The 13,335-nt window shown below is 49.9% G+C and overlaps 1 protein-coding gene and 1 long non-coding RNA gene across 3 annotated transcripts in view; one reads left to right on the top strand and one right to left on the bottom strand.

Moving 5' to 3' along the window:
• Window positions 1–803, bottom strand: part of LOC117004207 — a 19,588-nt gene extending 18,785 nt beyond the window's left edge. For both annotated transcript variants that reach the window (XR_006163085.1, XR_004419601.1), the window contains exon 1: window positions 527–803. This is a non-coding gene — a long non-coding RNA (uncharacterized LOC117004207). The remainder of the gene's footprint in view (window positions 1–526) is intronic.
• Window positions 1–13,335, top strand: part of OPRL1 (opioid related nociceptin receptor 1) — a 14,535-nt gene extending 1,200 nt beyond the window's left edge. Inside the window, exons 3-6 of the mRNA XM_033074794.2 lie at window positions 144–407; window positions 810–1,057; window positions 9,547–9,902; window positions 10,241–13,335. Of these exons, the coding sequence (XP_032930685.1) occupies window positions 831–1,057; window positions 9,547–9,902; window positions 10,241–10,764 (1,107 nt within the window). The 5' untranslated portion in view covers window positions 144–407; window positions 810–830 and the 3' untranslated portion in view covers window positions 10,765–13,335. The remainder of the gene's footprint in view (window positions 1–143; window positions 408–809; window positions 1,058–9,546; window positions 9,903–10,240) is intronic.

The raw sequence follows: 13,335 nt of genomic DNA, 5'->3' as shown, positions 1-13,335 counted from the left end.
GAGATCACCGCAGCTCCCGGGGCGGGGGGAACACGCTGCCCGTGTCTCGCAGGTGTGGGCTCGCCTTCCCTTCGCCGCCTTTGGTTATTTATCATCCCCCCCTCCCTTTTCCTCCTTCCCCCTCCCGCTTTTCTCTTACGCAGCCCGGCAGCCTGGCTCTGCCCAGCCGCCCTCCGTCCTCCCTCCCTCCCTCTCCCTCATCCCTCCCTTTTCCTTAAAAACGTGGGCTCCGGGCTGCAGCCCCCTGCGCTGGCAGCATCCCTGCCTGCCAGAGCAGCCCTTTCCCCTCCTGCAGTGCCGAGCCCCGGCTTTGTCCCGTGTCCGCCCCCATCCCGGCCCGCCGCTGCTGGATGTGCCCGCGGGGAGCGGAGCCGGCTCCGGGGCTGCGCTAGAGGGACCTGCCGCAGGTAAGCACCGCCTCGGTTTAGTGCCAACTTCGGGCTGTCCCTGCTCTTTCAGCGTGGGACGGGGCCCCGCTGGCTCTCTGCAGGGTCTGCGGGCACCGAACCGCGTGTGGGGCACTCACCGGCCCGCAGGGGTGGCACAGGCAGGTGGGGACAGCCAGCCGCAGCAGAGGGGATGATGTGAGCAGAGTGGAGATATGCGTGATGCCTGTGCGTTCGGGATGCGCCCGGCTCGCAGGGTGGCATCCCAATAAAAACCTCCTGGGGAGGGGGGGCTGTGCTCCGTGGCGCTAAATCATCCTTCCCCCCGGTCATAAATCACCCTTCCCCAGCGCTTCCCTCCTTGCTACAGCCCCTGCCACCCGTCTGATCAGCAGATTTCAAAGCTGCCTCTTGCTGCCCCAGGTCCTTAGCTGCTGCTTCAGGATGGACCCGCTCTTCCCTGCCCATATTTTTGAAGACCCCGACCTGAGGAAGCTGCTGAACGACTCCTCCATGCTCAACCTGAGCTTTCTGCCCAGCAACTGGTTCAACAACAGCACCGGGGACGGTTTCCTGCCGCTCAGCATCAAGATCACCATCGTGGTCGTCTACTCCATCGTGTGCATCGTGGGGCTGGTGGGCAACTGCTCCGTCATGTATGTGATCGTCAGGTAGGAGTCCAGGGATGCTCCGGGAGGGCTGGGAGCGGGGCAGAGCTTCCCCCTCATCCCTGCTGCGGGTAAAGCAGGCAGGCGCTTCCCTGGGGTTACAGACGTGCTTTACAGGTAACGATGTGGCATTTGTTTTATTGTTTTGGTTTTTTTTTTTTCTTTTTTTCCTCCCCTTCCTAGGCTGTGATGAAGGTTTCTGCCAGTTTTCAGCTGCCCTCTGGTGCCTCCTAAAGTTTAACCCAGAGAATGGAACAGAGTGAGCAGATCTGCTAAAAAAAATGGGGCTTTTTTCCCCCTTCTTGTTTTTAGGGAGCTGGATGTCGCTGGGGAGGGCAATGTGCTGGGAGCATTCCACTGCCAGGGTGTGCTGGCTTTGTGGGACCTGTCCTTCCTGTGCTGTGTCCGGCACCCCAGCTGTGTTTGCAGGTGCTGCTCCATCTGGGAGCTGGCTCTTTCCAAAGCTGAACCTTGTTGCAAAGGAAAGAGCCTGCTGGGAAGCTTCCTTTTACTTTTACAGGACTAAAAGTCCCCACAAACGTAAGTCTTCCAACCCTCTGGAGCCTGCAGACTTAAATGAGATGTGAGAGGATGCTGCAGAGTTGAGGGCAACTTCTCTGACTCCTTGTGCTGAAGTCAGGAGAGTGTGGGGACCTTTGCAGAGGGACAGCACAGAGCATGCACCACTCCATCCTCCCTGCCCATTGTTGGCATTTTGAGTGTCCCTGTCTGCTTCTGCTGTGGTTCAAACTCTTCTGGTTCTGGGAATCAGAAACCTTGTTCACTCTCTAAGTACAGAGTAAGTTTGTGCAGCTCTCAGGAGACTGTGATTATGTAAAATCCCAGCATCCCCCTTCTGATCTCTGCACCCTGCATGTTAAAGAGGGAACTTCCATTTTATCCACATCTTAGAGCAGATTCCTGGTGCAGATGGACACTGCCAGCACAGAAAAGACAGGCTGAACCCTCCAACAGAAGATGAAAGTATTTAGGAGGTATTCAGACACTGATGAGATTGTCTTGCTCCTGCCAGGAGCCCAACTGCTTCCAAAGCACCTTTCCCCTGAATAACTACAACTTGGCTGGGGAAGATGCTGCAAAATCAGGTCTTTGGTACCACAGGTCAGTGCAGGGTGGTTAAATCTCTGCTCCAAGGGCAAAGTGATGTGGCTTCATCAGGCTGCCTGTCTGTGCTCTTTTAGCTGGGGAGTTTATGGCACTGCCACGGGATCCCATTAGCCCCAGGGAGTCTGAAGATGCAGAGAGGTTTGCAGCACACTGGTGCCATGTCTGGAGAGCTCGTGATGCTGCTCAGTGTAGTAGCAATCGTTGGAGTAGTTGGTGGGTGTGTGTAAGTGTGTGAGTAGCGAGGCTCTGGGAGCTGGAAGCCCTTTCTGGTGATGGTGATGTGGCTGCATGGGAATGCCCATGTGAGCAGAGGAAGGGAGTCCTTACCCCCTGCATAAGCCTCAATGTGTGCAAGGAGAAGCCTTGGCAGAAATCTTTTCCCTGTCTGCAAAGGTCTGGTGGGATGTGCACACAGGATCCTGCTGGGACTGGAGGATCCCCAGGAATCTGAGTGTCCCAAGCTGGGTCCTGGCAGGGTGCCATGGCTGTGCCATAGGTAGACATGAAAAATACTGGCTTCTGCTCCACACCTTTCTGACTTTGACACCTTCCAGCTGGATAAATGGCACTCATAAAAAAAGAAAGTGGGATTTAGCACTAGAATTTCCCATGGAATGTAACTCTTTTTGTGTGTGTCCTCTCCTTTTACAGTTTTTAAGCACTTGAAAACTGAAGACAGGTGCCACCCCAATCTCCCTCAGGGTTTTTCCATGTCTGTATTTCCCTTTATTCAGAAATGAAAAGGGTGTGCTGAGGATGTTATAACTGACCCAGAGCACCTGTAGGAGCTGCCATTCCCATCCATATTCCCTTGGAGCTCAGTACTGAGCTGAGACCACCACTGAGTTAGAGCCAGGGCAATGACCCTTCTTGAGCTGATGAGTAAGAGCTGCTGGTTATCTCTGCCCAGGAGTCTTCTCTCCTTGCCCTGTCTGCTCAGGTCAGGAGCAGCTGTGAGGACGAGCTGGACTCAATATCAAACTCTTGACCCTGGCCATGTACACAGATTGATGAAGAGCTGCCAAATTGTGGCCCCACAAGGAGGATGCTGGTGAACTTCTCAAAACCAGCCTTTTCTCCTCAGATTAGAGCTTTGATGCTTCATGCCTTGAATAGCACTTGATTTTCAGTAGGTTGGAAGTTGCTTGCTGGTAAGTCAACACAGGGTTTAGGGGCTCTTAATGATAAATTAAAGGAAAAATGATCAGCAAACCTTCTGTGCTGCCCCCTTATCACTGTAGGTCATGTGCACCCCAACAAGCTTTTTTGTTCCCATGTTTCAGCAATGATAACCAGGCTTCAACATACTACACAGCCCATAGGAAAATTGTGTGCCACCTTCCAGAAAAAGGCTGGTAGTGTTACACACAGTAATTGTTTCCTGTTTTTGAGGGAGTTGGGAAATAAAAAGACTCTAATACCAGCACTCAAGGAAGTTGGAGGCATCACGAAAACTCATTTATTTGTTCCTCCTGAATGAGTTTTCTGCAGCACCAAGGGAAAAGTTTTAAAATCTCCCAGTATTTCACACAGAAGTACAAGTTCAAAGCCTCCTCTAGGTTTTCCCCTTGTAGAACCCAGCCTACATCTCTATTGTATTTGGAGTGATTTAACATTTGGAACGATTAATTTATAGGGACAGTCATCATGTGAGTGTCAATGCCTTCCAGTGCTGAGCAGCACTAATTGGTGAGATGGGGAAGGGCTCTTGTCAGGAACACGATTTCCTGGACAGTGAAGGGCCTATTGTGGGAACCTGCCTGTCTGTGGCTTTGTTCTGCTGGCTCATCCTGGAGCTCCTTGCCAGCAGAGACGATGCCTCCCCTCCCTCCTCCTTCTGCTGTTTGCTCTCTTCTGCATATATTTCCTGTTCTGCTTCTTAATGAATGTGAAACAAGGAGCTGAACAGAGGGTTTGGGGGGAGAGTGGGGGAAGCCAGGCTGCTGAGATCCCTCCTAGCTGTTAACTGAAGTCTGCAAGGCTGCTTGCCCAAGATCTTTGTATTTAGGATGGAAAGCAGAGGGGAAGGAGGGTGTATCTTTGGCCCTGGGGGTGTGACAGAGGCCCCAAATCTCTGCCAGCCATTGGTGAGCCCAGCTTGTTGTCCCTAGCTCCACCACTGTGATGCTCAGCAGTGGGGATCTGGAGGGCTCTGTTCCTGCAGTTCAAACCCCCAGGGAATGCTGCCTCATTTCTTGGGCGCTCCTCATGGCTGTGGCATTTCTCTGTTGGGGGCCTGGCAAAATGCTGGGGATGCTCAGCTCTCTGTGGCACTGCACCTTTCAGAGCATTTCAAGCAATGTTTTAGGCAGTTTAGGGCTGTCAGGCCCCTCCATTGTCATCTGCTGCCTCCAGGTGAAGCTTTAGGAGGAAAGATGTGATGGGAGGTGCCTGAACCATGAGCCCACCTGGGGATGCTGTGCCAGCTGTTGTTCTGCTTGAAAACTGCCTCATCCCTGAGAATAGGGGTGAGGGCAGCTGGCTGTGATGAGACAGGGGAAATGAAGTTAATTATGACATTTCAGAGATGCTGATTTCTTAATAGAAAGCTTTCTAAGGGAAAAGCCTGGGCCAGCTGTGTGTCTCAGAGCTGGAATGAAGTGAGTGCCTCATGGGGACCCAGCAGACATGAGTGGGGCCATCTGAGACCTTTGTTGTCTCCAGATCTGCCTCTTAGTTTTTCCTTGAAAAAGAAAATAAATAGACATAAATTATTGTGATTTATAGAGAAATGAAACCCACACCAAGGGCTCCTTGCCCTGGAGAGTGAGTGGAGCTGGATGAGGATGGTGAGGTGAGCAGGAGGGGATCCTGCTGTGATAATGGCTGCAAAGGTCTGCAGCTCTCTGATTTCTGGGTCCCCATGAGCCCAGGTGAGCTGGGCTCAGCCTGTGACCCACATTAGCCACATCTGCTAGCACAGGGCCTGTAGCTCCAGTGTGTGTTGAAGGGCTCTTTGTTGAGAGGAGTTACCCATGTGCAGCAGAAATTCTGTGATGTTCAACATGGGGCTTGGCTCCCAGTGTTTTTCAGAGACTGGGCAATTCCCAGGAGCATTCTGGATACCAGCAGAGGCAGATCTGACCCACGAGCAGGGATAAGAGCATCCTGCTCAGGTGGATACTGAAAAATGCCCTCTTTAGACCAGAGCACCATTCCTGGTGGCCAAACACCTGCTCAGGGATGTGGGAGCATCCCTGAGAGCCCCTGAATCCTTTGCAGCAGCAGCAGGCACAGAGCCTCCTCCCTTGGCATGGCAGCACCACTCACAGCAGTGCCCAGGGAGCACCTGGAGGGGAAGGCAGGGCTGGTTTTTTATTGCTGTCCCCCAGACACAGAGGTGAGACTCAAGGACAAAAAAATCATCTGTCCCAAAGTGTGTGCTCGTTGTGGCTGGCTGCAGATTCCCTTGCTAGCCCCTGCTAGTCAGTCCCTGTCTAGCTGGGTAATTTATAGCTTTAGGTGCTGTGCTGGTGGCTGCTTTTGCTGTAGTGTCTGGCCTCAGAGTCCAGGCTAATTTAAATTTGTCCTTCTCAAATTCTGTGTGTTTTTTTCAGGGCCTGTTGAACCATTAAGAATAAATCATCTTGCACTGGTCAGAAGTTTCAGGCTGAGGGGCTCTGGGCTGGTGATCAGAGCAGCAGGGATGCAGAGAGCACGGTGTGGGCGGATGGCTGAGGAGACACAAATCATGACAGAACGTGCCAGATCAAATATCAGCTTCACACAACCTGAGGGCTGGGAGCAGAGGTGGGAGAGAACTGGGGCTGATTTCCACCATCACAGGGTGGGAGCAGCTCAGTAAAAATCCTCTCAGAGCCTTTTCTGCTATGTGGCTTTCTGGAGCAGGGATGGGGGCAAAGGCTGTCACTGCTGCCAGGGTGTGAGGTGGGGATGGAGGGAGCTGCTCAAGGTGAACAACACTGTCTGCATCCTAATTAGCTGGAGCTACATATCAAAATCAGGAGGCTCCAAGAAGCAGAGAGCTCCTGGAAATGATGCTCAGGGTTTTGCAGGGCTGCAGGCTTTGCTCTGGTGCCTCTGCCCCTGGTGCCTGCAGCTCCATTTTGAGTTTTGGGATTGCTGGTTCTTAGCCCCAGCTCTTGCCCTGCAGCCTTGCTGTGGGTGGGTGGAGAAGGGGAAGATGCAAAATCAGGTCTGCAGCTCACCCTGAGGCTCAGCCAGGGGCAGAATCTGTTCTTGTGAGGAGCAGGTCCTGACAGCCCCGAGGGTGTGCCTGCCTCCCTGTCCTCAATCTCCTCTCCCAGACCATGTATTCCCCTTGCCAGAGGGTCCACTACCAAAAAAGGAGGAGGATGACAAGTGCTGAGCTGATACCCAGGTGTTTTTTCTCTCAGGTTTCAGCATCTGAGAGAACAGGAGAGCAGAGCAAAGCAATTACTGTTGTGAGAAAGGGGGAGCTGGATGGAGAGCTGAGCACCACCCTGTGGGAGATGCTCCATTAGGAAATTACCTCCGTGGCAGAGTGCAAGAAAGTGGCCCAGCAGGGAGTTAATGTCCTCCATGGAATCCACAGGCTTATCTGCAGCAGATTTGTGTTGTGGGGGAGGAGACTGAGATGCCTCCTAAAGCCTGAGAGTTTAATTTTTCTTTTTTTTTTTTTTTGAGCAGATTAAGAGAAAGAACACTCTCAGTTCTGGAGGAAAAGAAATAGAGGCTAATCCACGGAGAAGTGATTGATTGATTTTTGTACTGAACATTCTGGAAATGTTTGGGAACATTGGTTGGTTGGGACAATGGCTTTTGGCTCTCAGCATGTAGAGAAAGTGGTGTAGAAGTAATTAATTAGGTGTAAATTAATTTCACCCCCTTTCAAGAGTGCAAAATCAGCTTTAAATTCTATTGGAAGGTGGGCTGAAGGGAGTGGTGGGACAGCCACCCCAGAGTGTCCTCTTGGAGCAGGGGAAGGTGGCTCTGCCATCAGCTGGAGGAGGCGGTGAGGAAGGAGGCAGAGGAGAGGGATTTGCACTGAGGGATTTTGCAGGGCCAGGAATGAGCAATTGCACTTGGACTCTGAATTCGTGCTGAGGAGTGTCTGGGAGGAGTGGGGCCAGTGGGGCAGGAGGGATGTGGGAAGGAGATGAAGGTTTGCTCTGCTCACCCTGAGCCCAGTGCTGGGGACACAGGAGTGTGCAGGGAGGCAGCTTTGTCCCCCTTGGGAGCTGGATGGGGCTTGGAGGTGGGTCAGTTGTTTCTTGTTTCTGCCATTGGCCAATAACAAAAAATAAAGCAGGAACAACTTAATTTTTACTGTTTTGCAGTAATGTTGTTCACCATTGCTCAAAATTGTTATTCCCTAGAGTTTTAATGTCAGTACATGCAGTCAGGGTTAGAGGCATGTTAATGAAGTGCCTCTGGCTCCAGCCCTCCTGGAAGGATGAACTGCAGCACCCTTGACCTTTGGGAAGCTTGAGCCAGCCCAGCCAGGTCTGAGGTGTTCAGGGGAAAGCAGCTCCCAGGAGACCTTTTCCAGCACAACCTTGGGTGACTGAATAATTTCCTAAAGCCTGAGCTGACAATACTTATTTCTGTGAGAGCTGATAAAGCAGTGATTTCACATCTTCATTTTAATCCCCCTCTGCTGACCTGGAGGGGAAAGTGAATCCATTCCCAGACCCAACTCATCCCCCTGTGCTTTGCCACGTTTATGCCAAGTACAAGAATTCAAGAAAAGAAAACTTGGGCACCCTGAGATGCTCCTCTGGAGTTGAGGGCACTGGAGGCTGCTGTAATTCTCTTTAGGAAATCCCAAAGTGTAAAGCCCTAGCAGCTGCCTGGTTATGTTGGATTTGCAAAGGGCTTTTGCTCCTTCATCCCATCATAAGAGGAAAGGCACCAGTATTTTCCTTCTACTGCTTTTGGTTATGTAAAATTGTCTGGGCTGGCTTTCTAAGAACCTGTGATTGATTTCTGGGTCAGGAAAAGCCTCACTCAGGCTTGTGTGGGGACCTCAAAGTATTTCCAACGTTTCCATCAGTGCTCACCTCCAAAAGCTTCCCTTGGCTTTCAGGGTCAAAAATAGGATCATTTGGTTTTGCTCTCTGAAGCTGCTTTCAGACTTCTGATACAAGCCCAGCTTAGAGCTCCAAGGCAGGTGAAAAAATAGACTTTATAGCTTGGATCGTGGCTCCCCTGTCTACTTCTCTTGCAAACCTGGCCAGGTCACCATGTATCGCAGCAAAGTTCAGAATATGCCAGTGATAATGTTCTGCCAAAGCATTCAAATCATTTATCAAGAGCTGAAGAAGCTCAGACCCTATGGGAGGGCACAGCACTGAGAAGGGCAGTTTGCTGTTCTGAATCAAATTGGCAAAAAGAGCTTTTTAGGTCAAATCAGACCCTGTAATATTTTAACATGTATCAGACTGAAAATAGTGCAGCAGTTTATGGGTAGAAGTGTTACCCTCAAATGAGCTTGCACTCTGCTAATAACATCATTGTCTGCCATTTTTGGCCATATTTCTGCTAAGGCCATTAGTAGAGTAAATGATGGATGAGCTGTAGTTTTAAAATTATACCCATTTGAGCTCTTATTCTGCCCATGAGAGGAATATCCTGGAGCTGAAATGTTAGATTCAGTCACGGAGTCACTGTTGAGCTTCCATTTCTGCACATTCCCCTGGATAGGTGATCACAGGTGGATCCATCATTTCCCAAATGTGACGAGGAGATGATTGCCATTACAGCAAGGTGACTTTTCCTTGGGGGCAGCCAGTTCACATGGTAAAAGTAGTATTGAAATGACAAAAAGAGTCTTTGGAGTAGAGTTTGATTTGTGACTTTACTCCTTTCTCTAGAAAGATCTATTGTGACATTTTGATTTCTGATTCTAACCAGCTCCTCACCAGTTTTTGGCTGGCCAGGGTTGGCTGCTATTTTTGCTCTGATTTGACAGCTCAAGTTAGCCATGCTCTCTGGCTATGAGCCCATATCAGATGGCTGATCAATTTACCCCTACACCTTCCAGATTAGCTTACTGGCTAAAGCTCTCACCAATGCTTAGAACAATGAAACCATAGGTAGTGAAATCCTAAGTTGGCATTATTGCAGAAATTTTTTAAGAAACACCATCTGAGTTGGCAGGCTCAGGCTTTGTTAGTGCTCACTGCCAGTCTGAGGGATTCTCCTGCCCATGGAGGGACCATTTGTGGTGTTGTAGGAGATGGGCTGAACTGTGTGTTGATAAACCCGTGGGAGCTGAAAGGTGAAGATGGCCAATCTCATTACATAAGAAAATACAGCATGTCCTTTTGTAAACAGCAGAATCTAGTTCAGTAAAGTTCAGTGTCTGACCCAGCATGGTCAGGTGGGAGCTCTAACCATTGCTCATTCCTGCCTTTCAGATTCACCAAGATGAAGACAGCCACCAACATTTACATCTTTAACCTCGCTCTGGCTGACACCCTGTGCCTGATGACCTTGCCCTTCCAGGGAACTGACACATTCCTGGGCTTCTGGCCCTTTGGCAATGTCCTGTGCAAGATTGCCATCTCCATTGACTACTACAACATGTTCACCAGCACCTTCACGCTGACGATGATGAGCGTGGACCGCTACATCGCCATCTGCCACCCCATCAAAGCCCTGGACATCCGCACGCCCCACAAGGCCAAGGTGGTCAATGTTTGCATCTGGGCACTGGCTTCTGTCTTTGGCATCCCAGCCATGGTGATGGGATCTGCAGAGAATGAGAACAATGGTCAGTAAAACTGCATCCGGAGGGAGGGAGGTGCTGGAGGGCAGGAGAGCCCAGGGAGAGGGGTGCCAGTTTCATCAAAGGCATGAGGTCCTGCTGTCAAATCATCTTAACTCTGCTTTTCTGTATCACTGTTACTGCTTTTCTAGTGTTAAACATAGAATTGTTATGTGAGGAATTAAACATTAAACATAGAATTTTTATGTGAGGTTGGGAAAGCCCTCTAAGATCATCAAGTCCAACCATTAACCTAACTAACCCAAACTAATCTGAATGTGCAGATGCTTTTCTGCTTGATCTGTGTTTACTGATCTTCCCATTTTACTCTTTTACCCTTGCAGAAATTGACTGTCTAATTAAGCTCCCTTCTCCTGTGGACTACTGGGATCCAGTGTTTGGCATCTGTGTCTTTCTCTTCTCCTTCATGATCCCTGTGTTGATCATCACCATTTGCTACAGCCTCATGATCAGGCGGCTCAAGAACGTCCGTGTGCTCTCGGGCTCCAAGGAGAAGGACCGGAACCTGCGGCGCATCACCCGCATGGTGCTGGTGGTGGTGGCAGTCTTCATCGTTTGCTGGACTCCCATCCAGATCTTCGTGCTGGTGCAGTGCCTGGGTGCCAAGGCAGAGAGCGAGCTGGAGCTGGCCATCTCCTGCTTCTGCACGGCACTGGGATATGCCAACAGCAGCCTGAACCCCGTGCTCTACGCCTTCCTGGATGAGAACTTCAAGGCGTGCTTCAAGAAGTTCTGCTTCCCCACCGCCTTCAGGACCGAGCTCCAGATGTCCAACAGGATGTGCAGCATCGCCAAGGATGTGGCCTATGCCTGCAAGAACTCGGAGGGGACTAACAATCCGGCCTGACTAGGCATGGAAATCCCCATGGTGGCTGTCGCCCAGCAGAGTCCGACCACCCCCACGTCAGAACTAACTCAGATAACTGCCCTTTAGCAGGGCCTCAAAACTGAGAGGTGAGAAACCAAGGAAACAATTTTGGGGGTTGGGAAAACCGGATACTGCGAGAGCACGCAAGAAAGTCAGCCCATTTGATGCATTTTTAATTCCAGTGCATCCTGCACTAAGGAACGTGTTCGAAATCAGCCCAAATGATTCCTGCAAAACCCTGTGAGTTTGCAACATTATTGAGAATTTGGGAATTAAGGGTTTAAAGCAGGCATTGCTTCTGGGGCTTACACTTCTGCTGCTGGGAGACAGGCAGAATGTGAACTCTTGCTTTGCTTTTTTCCTCCCTGGGTGGAGATGTTAACAGCTCGCCTGGCTCACCAGGCGCTCGTGCGCGGGTTTTCCTCCTGTGCCATCGCTCGGCAATCAGACTCTGCTGCAGCCAAAACGGGCAGGAGCCATCAGACAAAACCCAAGATCATCTCCAGGATGAGTCATCGTGCAGGCAAGGATGCAGGGAGGGAGAGCAGGGAGCTGACAGGAAGAGAAATTCGAACTGCCTTGGGAGGACAGCGCCAGCTCCTGCAGATGGGATCTGCAGTGAAATCCCCCTCTCAGAGGGGAGCAGGGTGGGGAGAAGGGACTGTCAGACATGATGATGCAGCTCCAAAGAGGTGGAAGAAAAAAGACTGAGGAAATGAACACAATTTCTCATTTACATGCTGCTACTACTTTTTTTTTTCTTTTTTTAAACTTTGTATTTATTTCTAGTGTAATAATGGACAGAATGTGTCTGTATATACGTGTCTGTAGTGGAATAGGTGCAGATACACGGTAGGATTTCACCTTACCAAGCATGCCTTGGGTATCTTCCTCAGTGAGAAGAGGAGGAATGAAGTGGCCTATAGACACATGTATTTATGTATAGGGAAAGCCATTTTGGACAAATCAGAATGGCAGCTCTTCTAGAAGACATGGACATTCCTGGTGGGAGGAGGCAGCCTAAAACAGTCCCACCTGCTCCACGTGGGATAAACAGGGCACAAACCATACAAAACCTGGGCTTCTGTGGTTTGTTTTATGTTTTTAACTGTAACCCACGACGCTGAAAGCATGTGGGAAATGCTGCCCAGGTACCAACCCTCCTGCCAACCATGGATTGATTTTCCTCTCCCAGAGCAGGCCAGAGTTTTGTGGGAAATGAAATGTGCTGTCATTTCACTCAATAAAAAAAGCTTCCCCAAAGGGTTCCAGCAGTTGAGTGCCCTCTGTGCTGGGGAGAGCAGCAGGCTGGGGCTGTCCCTGTAGAACAACAGCCCAGGGAAATCTGGGCAGTGGTGGCCAGTGGTGCTGATGGGGGAGCAGAGCACCAACCTCCACCTGGAGATGGGAGGTCAATTCCAACATGAGAACCAGCAGTGTGATCTGGACTGTACAGACTCCAATGTGAATATATTTCTTGTGCTCTGATCGATGAGATTCTGTATTTTTAATGTATTGTTTTGCCAATATTTTAATGCTGTCATGTTCTTTATATATGCTGTACAAAGGAATTTAATGTTATATTTCTATGTAGAGTGTTTCCCCCATGGTTGGGCTTAAAATATAGACAGAGTTCCAGTGTCCCTCTTGTAGGACCCAGATTCCTTGTAAACTGCTCAAGCTGGAAGGATTTTGATGCTGATTAACATTTGATTGGAAATCTAGATGCATACCCGAGCAAACTTTGCAATTAGCACCTCCCCATTCTAGTGTGGAGGGAGGAGGAAATCTGGGCACTTTAAGCACTTTGTAGTGGATGTTAATCCCTGAGCCCTCCCCAGGAAATCCCATATAAACCCCAGGCATGTGAAGAACAGCTCCTTGAGAGCTGTGCTGCTGGCAAGCTGCACCCATGCCTCTGGAAAGCTGGGTTAGGTGGGATGTTTGTGGGTGCAGTAACAGCACTGGGCAGTGAGTGACCTCGGGTCTGCTCAACCCCCAACTGTGGGATGGTCTGATGGGGTCTGGGATGGTTGGAACTGACTGCCAGGCTGTTCTCACCCTTAGGGAGCAGGAGAGCATTCAGTGGTGGCTGCCTAAGGAACAGCCACACTCCCTTTGTTGTTCTTGGCTGGGTTTTTAAATATATTTATGTCCTCTGAAAAAAAAATATATCCCTGTGTTTGGCGTTTTTTAAATATGGATTTTGTTATAATGACTATGCTGCAATGATCTTACATAATCAAGTACTCAATAAATGTGTGTTTACCAAGCTTTTGGGTATTTCCACAGCCCTTGCAGTGAATGTGTTTAGGCATTCTGTTCAATGCTCAGTGAAGCTTGTTATAAGAAGAGCAGCAAACACCTGAAAGCAAAACTTTATTGTACTGTGCCTCTGGAGTTACAGGTTCATGGTCAGCTGGATGGCTTTGGTGCTGGCTCTGTAATTCCCTTTGGAAGTGGTTGTGTTGGTGTGATTTTTACAACTGCTGCAGTGTAAATGACATTTAGGTGGCTACTTGTGTGCTTTAATAAAGGAAAATAAAAACC

This window comes from Catharus ustulatus, chromosome 17 (genome assembly GCF_009819885.2).
Source record: "Catharus ustulatus isolate bCatUst1 chromosome 17, bCatUst1.pri.v2, whole genome shotgun sequence".
Lineage (NCBI taxonomy): Eukaryota > Metazoa > Chordata > Aves > Passeriformes > Turdidae > Catharus > Catharus ustulatus.
The sequence above is the reverse complement of the archived record's forward strand: the minus strand, read 5'-3'. Positions and strand labels throughout refer to the sequence as shown.